Consider the following 15,927-nt stretch of genomic DNA (forward strand, 5'->3'; position numbering starts at 1 on the left):
ACCGGACAATTGTAGTTAGAGTTGTTGTATTATAAGTGCTGTCATTACCCCTGAAATGGTCTGGTATTCCATTAAAGTTTTATTTGCTTACGTAGATTTAAGTAAATATGCCCACGTATAATAGCCTAGATTGGCATATGTCCAATTTTAATTCACACTTTGCCGATATGTCTGAAAATGCTGGTTGCAAAATAGCCTTGACATAAGATAACCTTTCAGGTTTTTTTTTGGCTATTTGTTAAAGCAATTTTTGTGTTTAAATAGATGAAGTATTGGATTATTTACCCAAGGTACAAAATGTATATCATTTGTGGTAAGCAGTTGGAAAATTGCATTGACAGCACTTTTACTTGAACGGTACTTCCTTATTAAATCTTAACTTTATGGATGTGGGCGTTTGAAAAATTACTACTTGCTCTGTTAACCTGGGATAATTTTGCATATTTTTATGTTCGTAATTTCTGGTATGATATATAATGTCTTTACGCTCTAATACTGTTACGTGACATTTAACATTTTTTCGTGATTTAATTTTTTTTTTAAGAACAAAATAGTGACTGGATAAAAATCAGGTACACTTTGATTTAAAAAGTCTGTTTTATATAGTTTGTAAGTATAAGGTAAAAAGCGTTTATGAACAGTGCCGGTACATGATGAAGTCTTTATATTTCTGTGTTCAATATATTGAATTTCTTAGGCAAACTCTGCACAGCATATTGGCTATACTCAAAATATAGCAACTATTCAGCATCTAGCTATATTGAGCTTATAAGGTACTGAATGTGTGAACAGTATACTGTTGTTGATCTATATTAAAGTGTGTAACTGTTTTGTATGCTCATTCAGAAAGTTCTGTCATACACTTACAAACATTCAAATGGAGATTGGCAATTTTGCTGTCATTGAAATTACAGGAAGCACAAAATTTTATTAGTTTGAAGTTGCTGTAACAGTGTAAATTGCAACATTTTTACAGTTATTGTTGTAATTTAAGTGCAGTGTGTTTTGACAAAATTGTATGGCTTGTACATTCTTAAGTCACTGTTCTAATATTTGTTCGGCTCATTTCTTGAAAGCTTTAATCTGAGTGGTATTTTCTATCTTACTCTAGCTGAATCATTTATTTTATAATATGCAGTTTACTTCTTGCGCATTTCCTATGAATTTCAGACATGCTTTGTTTTTCATACAATGTCATGTTACTTAATATTGGTCAGTGTGACATTATTTACTGGTAAAAAAAGTCTCATTTATGAGTAATAATACAAGTTGTTTGGTATTTGTATAGCATACTTGTTTTAAGGTTACAAATATTTCTTATCTGACATTACAAATATTGCATCATTGTAGACGGTTGATGGTGTCCTTCACATGTCGGTCTAAACGTTTACTGAAGATTTCGGTTAGACTTGTTTATTGTAATTTAGAAGATGGCAGATTTGATTTCTTTGATGTTAAAAAAAACAATATTCATTGTGGCACAAAGTTTTTCCATAAAGTTATCCATATACAGCTTGTAATACTGGTATAATATTATTACTATATTCCTCTTTTATTTCAGGTGTGATTCAGACTGATGGGAAAAACCGGCAGATAGCAAACGTCTCCGAGACGCAACCAAACATATTGCATGGGGAGTTTTAACGTTGTGCTGCTGAATGGTCAGCTTTAATCAGGCGCTCTTTACTGTTGGAGGATAATATATACATAGCTTAGGAGTAGTTTTTCAACATTGTGACAGCCTATTATTTCTGCAGTGTCATAGACAAATGTGACATTTACTTGTACTTAAAAGTTCATAGAATATTGGATTTTAAGGCAGTGTGGCTCAAAATCATAGGCTACTGTTACTGTCTAGACAGCAGATTTACTTCTAGGATTGTGACAAGGTTGTGAATTCATTTTTTTCCTTCTTGTTCCTATCATTTACCATTCCATGTGACCATAACATCAAGAAGCTCATTATAAATTCATGCTCAAGGTCAGAGTTGAATTGTTAGAAATTTGAACTGGATATATGTATGTGTGTTTTACTGAAAACACTAACGATTACAGATAAGTGTAGACAGGAAGTTAAATCTGGAGGTTAGTAACATACAATATACATGTTTATCTTGTGACTAGACATAATTGTCTGCTGATAAGCTACTGCGAACAGGAACTATTTTGTTGGGGTTTATTTTTTTATCACTCTATTGATAAGCACTTCAGGGATGACTTAGTTATTGTGAATTGTGAAATTGCTGTAGAAAGTTACAACATACGTTTCTTGGACTGAAGTCAAAACTGTGACAATTACTGATTTGGTTAGCAAAATGAATGGAGAAAGCCCCCCTGGGTTGGTCACATGATCACAATGAATATGTTCTTTCAAGTTTTCTTCTCAAAGAGACTGAAATAAGTGAGTTTGCAACAGTACTTCAGACGTCAGTGTTTCAGAGGTGTATGATTTCAGCAAGTATGCAGGAACTTATGGTAAGAATTTAAGGCTGTTTTTAGTTCTCTCAAAACTTCATCATATTGCGTCATGGTTTATGTATTCTGTCCATTGCAAGCATAAAAGTTTAGTGGTCTATGCAACATATATATATATGCAACAAACATATATTAACTTGATATTGATACTGTACGCTGTACTGACTCAGTGAAACAACATGGAGCAACACTGGCTTAGAACATGATCAGAGAACCACTTTAAGATTTACCGGTAATGCAAAAGAAAAAAAGCCTCATTTTAGGAGTCTCTAGAAAAAGATTAGCCACTTTATGATATTGTAGCAAATGTCAAGGTGACACCTGGTAAATAAATCAAAATCTGACATACAAGAAATAGGAAATACTGATTAAGTCATAAAACAGGGCAAAAAGTATGGAGATCTTATACTCCAGTTGTTCTGCAGTGAATTGTTACTTGATATTGCAATAAAGTACATGTTATAGAGGTAACAGCTTGTTTATCCTGAAATGTAACTCTGATTTACTTACATTAATGATTAATGGTAATTTATATAACCTTTAAATGAGATTGTATTAAATGAAAAATAATGGATAAAGTTTACTAAGAGTAAAGGACAAATGTGTTTGATAGTCAGTGTTGTGAATGTTATGAAATATTGATGATAATATTATTATAAGGATCTTACATGTCTGCCTGTGTAAGACGAGTTTTTTCCTACCAGAGGGACAGCGTGGAATGAAACAGAATGTTAGTGAGGTTTTTTATTCAAACTGTCCGAGGGTTGTGGAAAAACTTAAACATGCGGACATGTTAGATCATTTTTCTTTCCTATCATTTCAAAATAGATCATGGTGACAAATAGATTTGGGTATTTCCTGGTATTTTTTTATAGTTGATGAGGTCACAATAGTGCCAGTACTATGTGATGTCACTTATGTGAACGTTATTGTAGACAAGGTTTTCCCTGGGGAAAGACAGGAATATCTATCCCTGATGCTTGCTTGGACAAATGTATACTTTCCCTGCTAGGTAGGCAAGAATATAATATTCTTACAGTTTTTGGGGAGTCACTTAAGACTAGCCCTTCCTATCCATCCGTCTAAATTTGTGTCAGGCGCATCTGAAAAAGTATTTGACCCAGTCATCAAACCCCACAGGATTGTCATTCAGCATGTGAAGTTGTAAACCTGGTGTTTAAATTTGGATTTCACATAGCCAGATCAGAGTTACAGCCCTTGAATTATAAAAAATAGGCATAAAAAGGGCCTAAAAGTTTGTGTTGCATGTATCTCAAGAAGTGCCGGTGTTTGACCTAAGATGATGAAACATAGGAATTCAGCATGTGACTTTGTGCACCTAGGGAGATTTGAGATTTGACACAGCTATACAAGAGTTATGGCCCTTTACATAGTCAAAAATGTGCATAATAATTTGTGTCATATTTTGACCAAGGGTCATGAAGCATAAGAGGACGTGAAGTTGTGCATCTTGAGCTTTGTTTGGGATTTGTATCAGTCAGTCAGACCAGAGTTGTGGTCCTAGACTTAGTGAAAAATACACTTAAAGTGCTTAAAGGTTTTTGTTGCATACATATCATTGTCCTGTTGAGGCACATCTAGTTTTTCATTTGTAATACAGTTGCAAATCAGTTGAGCTGAGCCCTCATGATGCAATTCCTACAGATCTAAATAATGTTTTTATTTAATGGTTTAATCACTGGTTGGGATATATTATTTCTCGAAGTAATACGTGTATAAATCTTGGTGATTTAAAATATACTATATATTAAAAAAATTAGTTTCACAATTACTTATCTTTAAACTGTCATGATAATTTAATAAAAATATTGTCAAGAGCTACCAAGATTTTTAAGTTTATCAGGAAGAGAGTCTTGTCTTAATAGATACTATTACTAGATAATGCATGTATAAGGACGATGTACTGTATAAAACCTGTTTACACTAGATATACCGTAGATACCCGTGTATAATGCGCACCCGTGTATAATGCGCACCCCCGATCTTAGTCCAAAATCCTGGGAAAAAAAAAAAAAAAAAAGAAAAAAAAAAAATTTTGGTCAATTTTGAGGTGGATGGAAAACGAAAGTAGGGTTTACATCGACACCGGTAATAAATTTTATCTCCGCGGCGGAGAGCAGCATCGGGTTCACGGTACTATCGATTTTTGTTTTCTCGAAAATAAAACCAGTAAATTATTGTTATATTTGTTGTTTTACCTTTTTTAATTCACTATTTTGAATAAATAAATAGCTGCTGATTCAATATTTCGGAATGGTATCTTTCAAAATGACATGAGCTTCTCAATTCAAACTGATAACAAAAGGTGTGATAGTCTTTTTGTCACGATCATAAAGCCAGTACTTACCGGCAATTAACGTGTCACCTCGTGTCAATTATGTTGTTCACAGTTTGATCTCGGTTAAAGATAATTCTCGATCTTTAATTAGTATTATAATTTTTGTGATTTGTAAACATTTCTTTCGTCAAAATACTTTTAAATTTATATGAAATTAATTTTGTTTGAAAGAAAAATAAACAATTCGATCTTTTACGGAACGTAACGGCAATCTTAGATTTTAGCGGAGACAGTAAGCGCGGGGAGTAGTTTCCCTTTACCAAAATGGCGAACATCGGTAACAAACTTGTTTTGAAGTTGGAAAATTGTCTATACCTGTGTATTATGCGCACCCACGATTCGGGGGTGGTCCCGAGGGTCAAAAAACTGCGCATTATACATGGGTATCTACGGTAAGTAGTAATCTGTTTCTCCTAAGATTCAATTACAACAATTTTGTTTACAATCGAAACGGAAACTACAGCACTTGAAATAGAGGGATTCCCAACCATTAAGTGTATTGTATTTATATATATATATATATATATATATAATGTATATATTGAGAGCAATCCTGTGGCTTTAGCTCAGAATTATATAACGATCAGTAACATAAGTTGTTGTATTTTATTGGGATTTTTACATACCTGTGTAGTAAGGCATGAAATTCGCCGACCTACTTTATGCCTTTAATAGCTTATTTAAGGTGATTTTTGTATAAAATTTGGTTGTAAATTATAATTTATTATTTTGAAGGATTTAAAGATGTTTTTGAATCTACGAAAATTTTGAGGTGAAATTTAGTTTTGAATTTTAACAAGGTCGGGAATATTCTCAATTTGAATGCCATGAAAAAGGTTGTATTTTGTACTTTAGAGATAGAGTGGTGTATTGATTATTGATCTATTGACATATCTGCTGTCCACTGATCTTGTGATTGTCTTTTTTTCTCAGTGGTAAAATTGGCAATGTTTAGGACTGTTACCTTAAATGTAGATGTTTATAAATTTTCCAAAGAAAAAAGTTTTGGAAATTAATTATATACTATACTTACATAAATTTTATGCCTAGTTGCTGTACTCTAGCAATATTTAAAAACAGATTAAGGTCTGACAAGATCAGCATTTTTACCAGTTTTTCAGGTTTTTTGTATATTTATGTATGTGACATGAGATACTGAAATTGTCTGTTTAACTGACTTGTTTAGATGTAACGAATAACATTTAACCTGCTAGAAGTCGTTGACCCCAAAAGTTGTTGGAGAAGAAAGGTGACTTCTTCAGCTAATATACTGTTTTAAACAGAACTTTTTGAAATCAGTGTGTTGTTTCATTTTTTATTTGCTGTTAACTCTTACTTCATAACTTGTGTTTTAAAATATTGCTTTAATTTTATAAAGAATATAGATGATAAATGATAATGTAATATTAGGTTTATAACTTGCAATACTGGTAGAATAAAATGTCCCACTGCAGACACTTCACAACTTGACAGTTTTATAGTTATGTAAATTTGCTGACACTGAATTTTTTTTTCTGAGAAAAAGCACTTTAACATAATGTTTAATAATGTTTAGACAGAATGAAATTATCTGGTTTTAAATGAATATCTTGAACAAGATAAGTGGGAAGGATTGGTCCTAATGGTTTTTCAATATAAAATGTGTTTATATGGCCTTGGGTATAATTGATTACTTAGACAATGTAATAGACTAGTCTCACATTCTTAAACATAACCCCAAGTTGCCTTAAATACCACTGTTTTGTCACCTAGCCAAATAAGGTATAATACTGTATAAAATGTGACTATACAGTAGTGTATAATTATATATCAATTGTTGAATGTAATATTTATAGAAACAAAAATGTTAAATCTTATTTTTATAGTCAATGCAGAGAAATTGTTAAACTATTTGTTCACCGGAAGTCACATTAAAGCAATATTTTGTGCATATTCGATGATGTTGCAATAACATGTACCAATTTGCAATTTTGATTTTGTTAAATCTAAAATTCTGACATATAGTTTATTACCTAACCTAATTATTAATGCAAATACTAATATTTACTACTTAAACTAAAATCATTCATGATATTTGTTTCTGGTTTCTGCATGGCAGTAAGATTTCTGTCAGATGCTTCTTCAACACAGCAAAATATAAAGTGCTGAAATGATATTAAACAACTTAATAAAGACAGTGAACAAACAACCACAACAAAGTAGACAGCTTCTGTTACTGTTTGTTTCTGGCGTGTAGAGTGATGTTAAACATACCTGTTACATCAGTCCTGTTTGTCAATCTTGTTTTTCTGACAGGAAAAATTTGATGTTGTTAAAGATCAAAAGAGGTCTCTGTCATGGTCAGGCATTTAATATACAGCTTTTTAAGTCAAAGTTGGTGAATTAGGACTAAAGTTTGTTCAGTTTAGCTGCAATGTAGCATCATGGCAGTCAGTAAAAAAAAAGACATTTTAAATATGGTGTTTGAATACTTTTTCAGTGGCTGGTTAAATTCTATTCAAGTAAAATACATTTTTATGGAAGGAGCATGTGAGGTTTATTTGAAGTTTGAGTGTTTTTCAAGAAGTTAGCTCATCAAAATACATCCGATTAGATGTGCCTTGAATGTTTTAACATATGAACAAGGTTTCTGAATAAAGTAGTTCAGACAAGATTGTGTTTTCATTGCAAAGCCTCATACACATGTGTGAACATTTAACATGTTTGTATAATGGTGCTTTATGTATTCCATAACACTTCCTTATTTTATATACCGGTAAAAGAATTCCTCAGTCTTGTAATATTAGAAGGTCATGATATACTTGCAGATGTTTTACATAATTGAATGATATGGAAATAGTATTTGAGACACCACATTGATTCAAGAGTCCGTCTAACAGGCAGTTTTACTTTATCTGTTATGTTCACAATTATGGAACCAGTTGAGGATGTTAACCTTTTGAACCAGTCATCTATTATGATCTAAGAAAATAATCAGTACAGCAAAAGAATGGTATCATTGTGTTTATAGCAGAACACGTTTTTTTTATTTTACCCTCATACATGTACTTATGTATGTGCATGTAATAAACTCACTATTCTTTGCACTTGGTCTTTCAAAAATTGAATTACCATAATATATGTCTGTCTATTTTATAAGTTTGATATGATCTTTTATGCAGTTACAGAAATATTATTATTTGTATTACAGAATGGAGTTGATCAGGAGCCGACCAGCATGGAACATATAAAACGTTCCGATGTGTTCCCGAAGAAGATGCTGATATCTGAAGACAACAGCTTGCGTGTTCCATTCCCGCTGCTGAGCGGGGAGAGCGCAGAATATCTAGGTCGAACAGCAGATGGAACAGTTGTTGTGTCAAACTTCCGTTTGTTGATTCGTTACAAGGATTCCTTCATCAATGTGCCCCTTGGTCTGATTGAAGCAGTTGAAATGAGAGATATCTTCTACTTACATATCTACTGCAAGGATGCTACAGTGGCCAGGTAAGACACAGGACATATATTCATGGACATGATGATATATTTGGAATGACAACAAACAGATTGGTATCCATGCTCGATATATATATATATATATATATATATATATATATATATATATGCTGTACTAAAGATACCAGTCCCATATTTGTAGGTTTGAATCTCTGCAGGGAAAGGTGCCTTCTATAATCATGCTGAAAGAACAAATTAGTTTCTTCTTCATTCTCAGTATCTTAGGGGATCAGTCGTCCATTCTATAGGTAGTTTTATTGATGAGTTAATATTGAAAATAAATGTGATGTTTTCAAAGCCAGTAATGCTATAATTTGGACATATTTTGGTTAGGTAAAAAATTGGACTATTTTAACTAAAACATTATACTAAAAGACTCCCAGATTGTCAGACATAGTTCTTTGGCAGAAGACAAATTCTATGGCAGTTGTATTTGTTCTGTGATATATTGAAAGCAAATAAAGAACAAATCTTTGTGAAATCTGTATAGCATCACTGAATTATTAATGTACAGTTTTTGAACCCAGATCAGATTGAAATTGCGACATCAATATTTGAAGCAATCACTTTAATACATATCTTACACTTGCACCAGTATGAACAGACTCAATCAAACGGTTTCTGCTATTGTTTTGCATGGTTACAGTCCCTGATTTAATTAACTATCACAGCGGCAGTCTTTAAGCGCGTATGTTGGGGCCTTACAAATCACCCTGTACATGGACTCGGTGTTGTTATTTCTCGTCCTTTTGGATCTTTGTCCAGTTATAACTTGTTCTACAACAGGGGAATCCTGTGCTGGGAGGATAGAGGAGTATTGCACATTCAATTTTCTTTCTTTGAAGAGACTTCAGCATTGAATCAAGCAAAGCCTGCTTTTGGTTTTCTCAGTTGCACTTTATGCTTCCATTAATAATTGTACTTACTTACTGATGTCATTGACCACTAGGAGGATTTTCTCATTTCATTTATAATGTTTATACATGTGCTGAAATATCAAGAAGTAATGGTTTAAAGTACATTTTCTGAGCTTCTAGATTTAAAAAATGAACAGGATTATGCTTTTTTATGCAGTCTTAACATTTAATTAATGCAATGTCACATTTTATGTATTTTGTAGTCATTACTGTATTATGTGTCCTTCACTGTCCTTTTTCCTTGATAGGATTTATATGTTTATTCAAGGTGTAAATAAATAAGACCATTTTTAGCTCAACTATTCGAAGAATAGTCTAGCTATTCTACTCACCCTGGCGTCGGCATCGGCGTCACACCTTGGTTAAGTTTTTGCATGCAAGTACATACCGCCATCAATTAATGGCATATAGCTTTGAAACTTATTTTATCTTTTTCTAGGTCAATTACCAACCTCTCTGGGTCAAGTCCCATAACTCTGACATGTATTTTGAGCAAATTATGCTCCCTTTTGGACTTAGAAAATGTTGGTTAAAGTTTTACATGCAAGTTACTCTCTCCAAAACTAATGCAGATATTGATTTGAAACTTCGTGCAAGTACATACAGCTATTTCTAAAAGGCATATAGATTTTAAACTTATTTTTTCTTTTTCTAGATCAATTACCAACCTCACTGGGTCAAGTCCCATAACTCTGACATGTATTTTGGGATAATTATGCCCCCTTTTAGACTTAGAAAATTTTGGTTAAAGTTTTACATGCAAGTTACTATCTCCAAAACTAATGCAGATATTGAGTTGAAACTTCACATGTGTCTTCAGGGTTATAAAACTAGTTGATAGTAGCAAGTCCCATACCTCTGATCATCATTTTGGCCAAATTATGCCTCCTTTTGGACTTAGCAAATTCTGGTTAAAGTTTTGCGTACAAGTACATACAGCTATTACTAAAAGGCATATAGATTTGAAACTTATTTTTTCTTTATCTAGATCAATTACTAACCTCACTGGATCAAGTCCCATAACTCTTACATGTATTTTGAGCAAATTATTCCCCTTTTTGGACTTAGAAAATCCTGGTTAAAGTTTTGCGTGCAAGTACATATAGCAATTACTAAAAGGCATATAGATTTGAAACTTTTTTTTTCTTTTTCTAGATCAATTACCAACCTCACTGGGTCAAGTCCCATAACTCTGGCATGTATTTTGGGCAAATTATGCCCCCTTTTGGACTTTGAAAATTCTGGTTAAAGTTTTACATGCGAGTTTCTATTTCCAAAACTAATGCAGATATTGAATTAAAACTTCACATGTGCCTTCGGGGTTATAAAACTAGTTGATAGCAGCAAGTCCCATAACTGATATGCATTTTGGTCATATTATGCCCCCTTTTGAACTTAAAACTCTTTTGATATTTAACCTTTTTGGGTAATATTTTCCTGCTTCTGGGACAATATTTCGAATAGTCGAGCTTGGCTGTCTTACGGACAGCTCTTGTTCTTGGAAGAAGTTGGGTTAGAATTTATGAGATTACAGGGTTTTTTAGGTTAAAAAATGTTGAGGTTTAATGCCTTCTGGACCATCTGTGGATATTTAAAATATACTACTGGTAGCTAAATTTTTGCTCAGGCAGCCTGATTATCCCCCGCCGATGAAATCGGGAGGGGGGTATTGAAATGGCGTTGTCCATCCGTCAGTCCGTCCGTCCGTCCGTCCGCAGCCATTTCTCAGTAACTACTTGGTAGAATTTCATGAAACTTGAAATAAACATGAACCAACATACTGCGATGATGCCCGTCAAGTTTTTTTTTTGATTGGTCAATTTCCCTCAGAGTTATTGCCCTTGATTTAATAAAAAATGTCTGTCTGCAGCCATTTCTCAGTAACTAACAGGTAGAATTTCATCAGATTTGAAATAGACATGAACCAAGATACTGCCCTGATGCCCGTCAAGTTTTTTTTTTTTGATAGGTCAATTTCCCTCAGAGTTATTGCCCTTGATTTAATGAAAAATGTCCGTCTGCAGCCATTTGTCAGTAACTAGCAGGTAGAATTTCATCAAACTTGAAATAGACATAAACCAAGATACTGCGACGATGCCCTTCAAGTTTTTTTTCGATTGGTCAATTTTCCATTTAGTTATTGCCCTTTAATTGTTTAAAAATCCACAGATCTGTACATAACAAACCAACCAATTGGAAGAATTTCATTAAACTTCTTCCATTCTTTTCCATGCACATTTATTATAAACATGTGATGTTGTGTACCTACACCTGGTCACCACCTTACATTGGTCACCCCCCCCCCCCCCCCATTTTTTTTTTTTTTTTTTTTTTTTTTTTCATTTTTCGTTTTCTACCAATATTTATAATCAACATGTAAACTGTTGTATCCTCACCCCCCCGCCCCCCCCCACCCAAACAAACCATTCATTTTCTTTTAATTTGATTTGACTAATGAAACTTTTTGCAGGATATATTTTTTTGCCGTTCCTCAACTCTGACCCTTTCGGCGGGGGATTCCAATTCATTGAATTTGCTTGTTTACATTATGTATAAAAGTCAAATAGTAGACATTTACTGGTATGCAAATTGATGTAAGTTTTTTAAAAATATTTTGTTCAGAATCTGTGTCATTTGGCAACAGTGGCATGAGTACTAAGAAGAGCTTTGCAGTTCATAATGTCTTTATATAGAGCAGCTTTACAGGAATTAGTGACATCAGTTCATTCCGAGTGCAAATCAGGTTGTGACCAAGAAATTATAAAGGCTTGGTATAAATATGGCAAGAAAACTAGCTTTAACTAGGTTTTCTCCACTCCCTTGAATCACATGTACTTTCTTTCTGTCTCCAGTTTTGAAGTCTCCTGGTGTTTTATTTCCTGAAATTCAGGTTGAAGCTCTGAAAATTGATCATTTGTATGATATATTACATAGGTTTATAGGTAATTATCTTGTTATAGAAAGACAAGATGTAAGTTTTTTCCTAAAAAAAAAATTGAATTATTTCTATTATCCGGAAAGACAGAATATTCACATGCTCATGGTTTTTACCAGTATTATGGTTTCATTTTTGAGATATGTCAAACATTTTGAAGCACATAAAACAGAATGTTTCTGTGTTAAAAATTGGTTAAATGAAGAAAAAAAGAAGGGTTTAGATATTTATCATCACTGGTCTTTTTTACCTAAGGTATGATGGTAACCCAGGTTATGCCATGGTCAACTGTAGCAGTTACTTCTTTACCATCTAGGCTTTAAAGTCACTACGTGACGTAGAGCCCAAGGCATAAACTAAGAAACAAACAAACTTTTAATGATTTAAATTTTTTATATACATGTATTGGTATAATTAATAGTTCTAAACAGAATTGTCTGTAAATATGTTGGAGTATATACCCTCCCAAGAATGACACGATTTCCCTGGCTGTCTAGAACCCTGTCAACAGATGAAGAATAGAGTCTGAATATAAGAAGCTTATTTTGCTATTATATCAAACATCTGTCATGTGCAAAGAAAGTTAGATATATATATACAGGTCTGCTATATTGATTTCCTTTCAAACTCAGCTGTACTTGACAATAAAATGTAGATATAAAATGCTTGTTAAACACAAAATAATGTGGCTTGTCTATTTATCTGAAAACCTGGTAGGATATTTAGTATAACTTTTTAGGATAGATACAGAATTCAGATAGAAAAATTCTCAAATAGGTATACCGTGGCTGATAGATGGAATTGAGAACTACCATCATACTGCCAGGAGTTATTGTGATATCATAATAGCTCGACTATTAAAAGAATAGGTAGAGCTATAGGACCTGAGTCGGCGTCTATATCAGCATCTGCATCCCGATTTAAAGTTTTGTATGTAAGCTGGTATCTCCGTAACCACATGTTGGAATGGATTGAAACTTTACACACTTATTCACTGTGAAGAACTGCATTACATTGCATAGGTTCCATAACTTTGCTTTCTTTCTTACAAAATTATGCCCCTTTTTCGAATGAACGATTTTGGTTAAGTTTTTGTATGTAAGCTGGTATCTCAGTACCCACTGATGGGAATGGATTGAAACTTCACACAATTGTTCACTGTGATGGTTTGACATGCTGAGGATAGGTTCCATAACTCTTCTTTGCGTTTTTAGCTCGACTATTCAAAGAATAGTAGAGCTATTGGACTCACCCATGCGTCGGCGTCCGCATCCCGATTTGGTTAAGGTTTTGTATGTAAGCTGGTATCTCAGTAACCACTTGTGGGAATGGATTGAAACTCCACACACTTATTCACTATGATATACTGACCTACATTGCACAGGTTCCATAACTCTATTTTGCTTTTTTACAAAATTATGCCCCCTTTTCAACTTAGAAGCCCGCCCGCTTAGCTCAGTAGGTAAGAGCGTTGGTCTACGGATCGCGGGGTCGCGAGTTCGATCCTCGGGCGGGGCGTATGTTCTCCGTGACTATTTGATAAACGACATTGTGTCTGAAATCATTAGTCCTCCACCTCTGATAATTCATGTGGGGAAGTTGGCAGTTACTTGCGGACAACAGGTTTGTACTGGTACAGAATCCAGGAACACTGGTTAGGTTAACTGCCCGCCGTTATATGACTGAAATACTGTTGAAAAACGGCGTTAAACCCAAAACAAACAAACAAAATCAACTTAGAAATTCTTGGTTAAGGTTTTGTATGTAAGCTGGTATCTCAGTAACCACGTGTGGGAATGGATTGAAACTTCACACACTTATTCACTGTGATAAACTGACCTACATTGGACAGGTTCCATAACTCTATTTTGCTTTTTTACAAAATTATGTCCCCTTTTCGACTTAGAAATTCTTGGTTAAGGTTTTGTATGTAAGCTGGTATCTCAGTACCCACTAATGGGAATGGATTGAAACTTCACACACTTGTTCACTGTCATGATCTGACGTGTCCTGTGTAGGTCCCATAACTCTGCTTTGCATTTTTGTCAAAATTATGCCCCTTTTTCGACTTAGAAATTCTTGGTTAAGGTTTTGTATGTAAGCTGGTATCTCAGTACCCACTAATGGGAATGGATTGAAACTTCACACACTTGTTCACTGTCATGATCTGACATGCACTGTGTAGGTCCCTTAACTCTACTTTGCATTTTTTTCAGAATTATGCCCCTTTTTCGACTTAGCAGTTTTTGGTTAAGTTCTTGTATGTAAGCTGGTATTTCAGTATCCACTTATGGGAAAGGATTGAAACTTCACACACTTGTTCACTTTATGAGCTGATAAGCTCTGTGAAGGTTCCATAACCCTTTTTCCCATTTTTACAAAATTATGCCCCTTTTATCGACTTTTGTATTCATTCAATTGACAAGGCTGTTGAATAGTCGAGCGTTGCTGTCCTCCGACAGCTCTTGTTTACAAAATTATGCCCCTTTTTCAACTTAGTAATTTTTGATGAAGTTTTTGTATAAGCTGGTATCTCAGTACCCAGTAATGTGAATGGATTGAACCTGCACACTTGTCCACTGTGATGATCTGACATGCATTGTACAGGATCCGTAACTCTGATTTGCATTTTTACAAAATTATGCCCCTGTTTCAACTTAGTAATTTTTGGTGAAGTTTTTGTATAAGCTGGTATCTCAGTACCCACAAATAAGGAATGGATTGAACCTGCACACTTGTCCACTGTGATGATCTGACATGCATTGTACAGGATCCATAACTCTGATTTGCATTTTTACCAAATTATGCCCCTTTTCGACTTATATTTATTCATTTGATAAGGCTGTGGAATAGTCGAGCATTTCTGTCATTGGACAGCTCTTGTTTTAATTTTGTGGTAATAAAATTTCGTGGTTTCGGCAAAAACAATATTTTATTTTGTGGAGACATGAATTTGTTGAATTGAAATGTTAAAGATAACATAAGTGGAAAACTTGATTACCATGTATTTGTTTTGAATTTGATTTTTAGGACTCAGCCACTAGTCCATGAAAATTAGTCCCCCACAAAGTTATTTTGAATGATTTCACAATATCCCCAATCCTTGTTACATGTTTAATTGACTATTTAAAGGAAATGTTTTTTTTTTTAAAGATCTTTCAAAATCTAACAGCTACTGGACTACAGCTAGTACGACTCATTAAAATAATAAAGTGAGTGAAAATAAGTGTAAGATGTTTGTAATTTTTAGAATTATTTTAAAAGAATTACAAAGGTTTACTGCTTTCTGCACAATACTTTTGGTCTCTTGTGAAATTCATATTTGATAATAATTTCATTAAGTTAAACGTATGATTAGTAACATTATCAGCACCCACATCAGTGATCTTTGAGAAAAAGATATTTTATCCCTTAAAAAGTGTGAACAAGTCTCTTTAGATGTATGCTTAATTGCAGTGTATTCCTTTAATATTAATATTGGATACATTGATTGGTTGCTTGTTTAATAATAATGTGTTTGAATGTCTATACATGGTGGAAACTTTGAATATTTTAAAACTCATATTTTGACGGGATTTTTTGTTTTGGGATTTTGTTTTATATGTTCCCTCATTTTGCAAAGTGAATAACTACGTCTTGGTGCACCCACACACTATTATTTGCCAAGATTTGATGAATTGTCAGCTATGAAGCAACAACAGTAAATGTCTGCAAGCTTCTAATAAATGTGTCAATACAGCAGTTCT

The 15,927-nt window shown here is 33.6% G+C and overlaps 1 protein-coding gene across 2 annotated transcripts in view; it reads left to right on the top strand.

Moving 5' to 3' along the window:
* Window positions 1-15,927, top strand: part of LOC123533952 (myotubularin-related protein 4-like) — a 58,018-nt gene that overhangs the window by 5,839 nt on the left and 36,252 nt on the right. Inside the window, exons 2-3 of one of the 2 annotated variants that reach the window (XM_045315945.2) lie at window positions 1,562-2,475; window positions 8,025-8,320. In XM_045315945.2, coding sequence (XP_045171880.1) covers window positions 2,320-2,475; window positions 8,025-8,320 — 452 coding nt within the window. In that variant the 5' untranslated portion in view covers window positions 1,562-2,319. Of the gene's footprint in view, window positions 1-1,561; window positions 2,476-5,369; window positions 5,520-8,024; window positions 8,321-15,927 lie in introns of those variants that run through there. The other variant, XM_045315946.2, reaches the window with a different exon arrangement.

The sequence above is a fragment of the Mercenaria mercenaria genome, chromosome 12 (genome assembly GCF_021730395.1).
Source record: "Mercenaria mercenaria strain notata chromosome 12, MADL_Memer_1, whole genome shotgun sequence".
Taxonomy (NCBI): domain Eukaryota; kingdom Metazoa; phylum Mollusca; class Bivalvia; order Venerida; family Veneridae; genus Mercenaria; species Mercenaria mercenaria.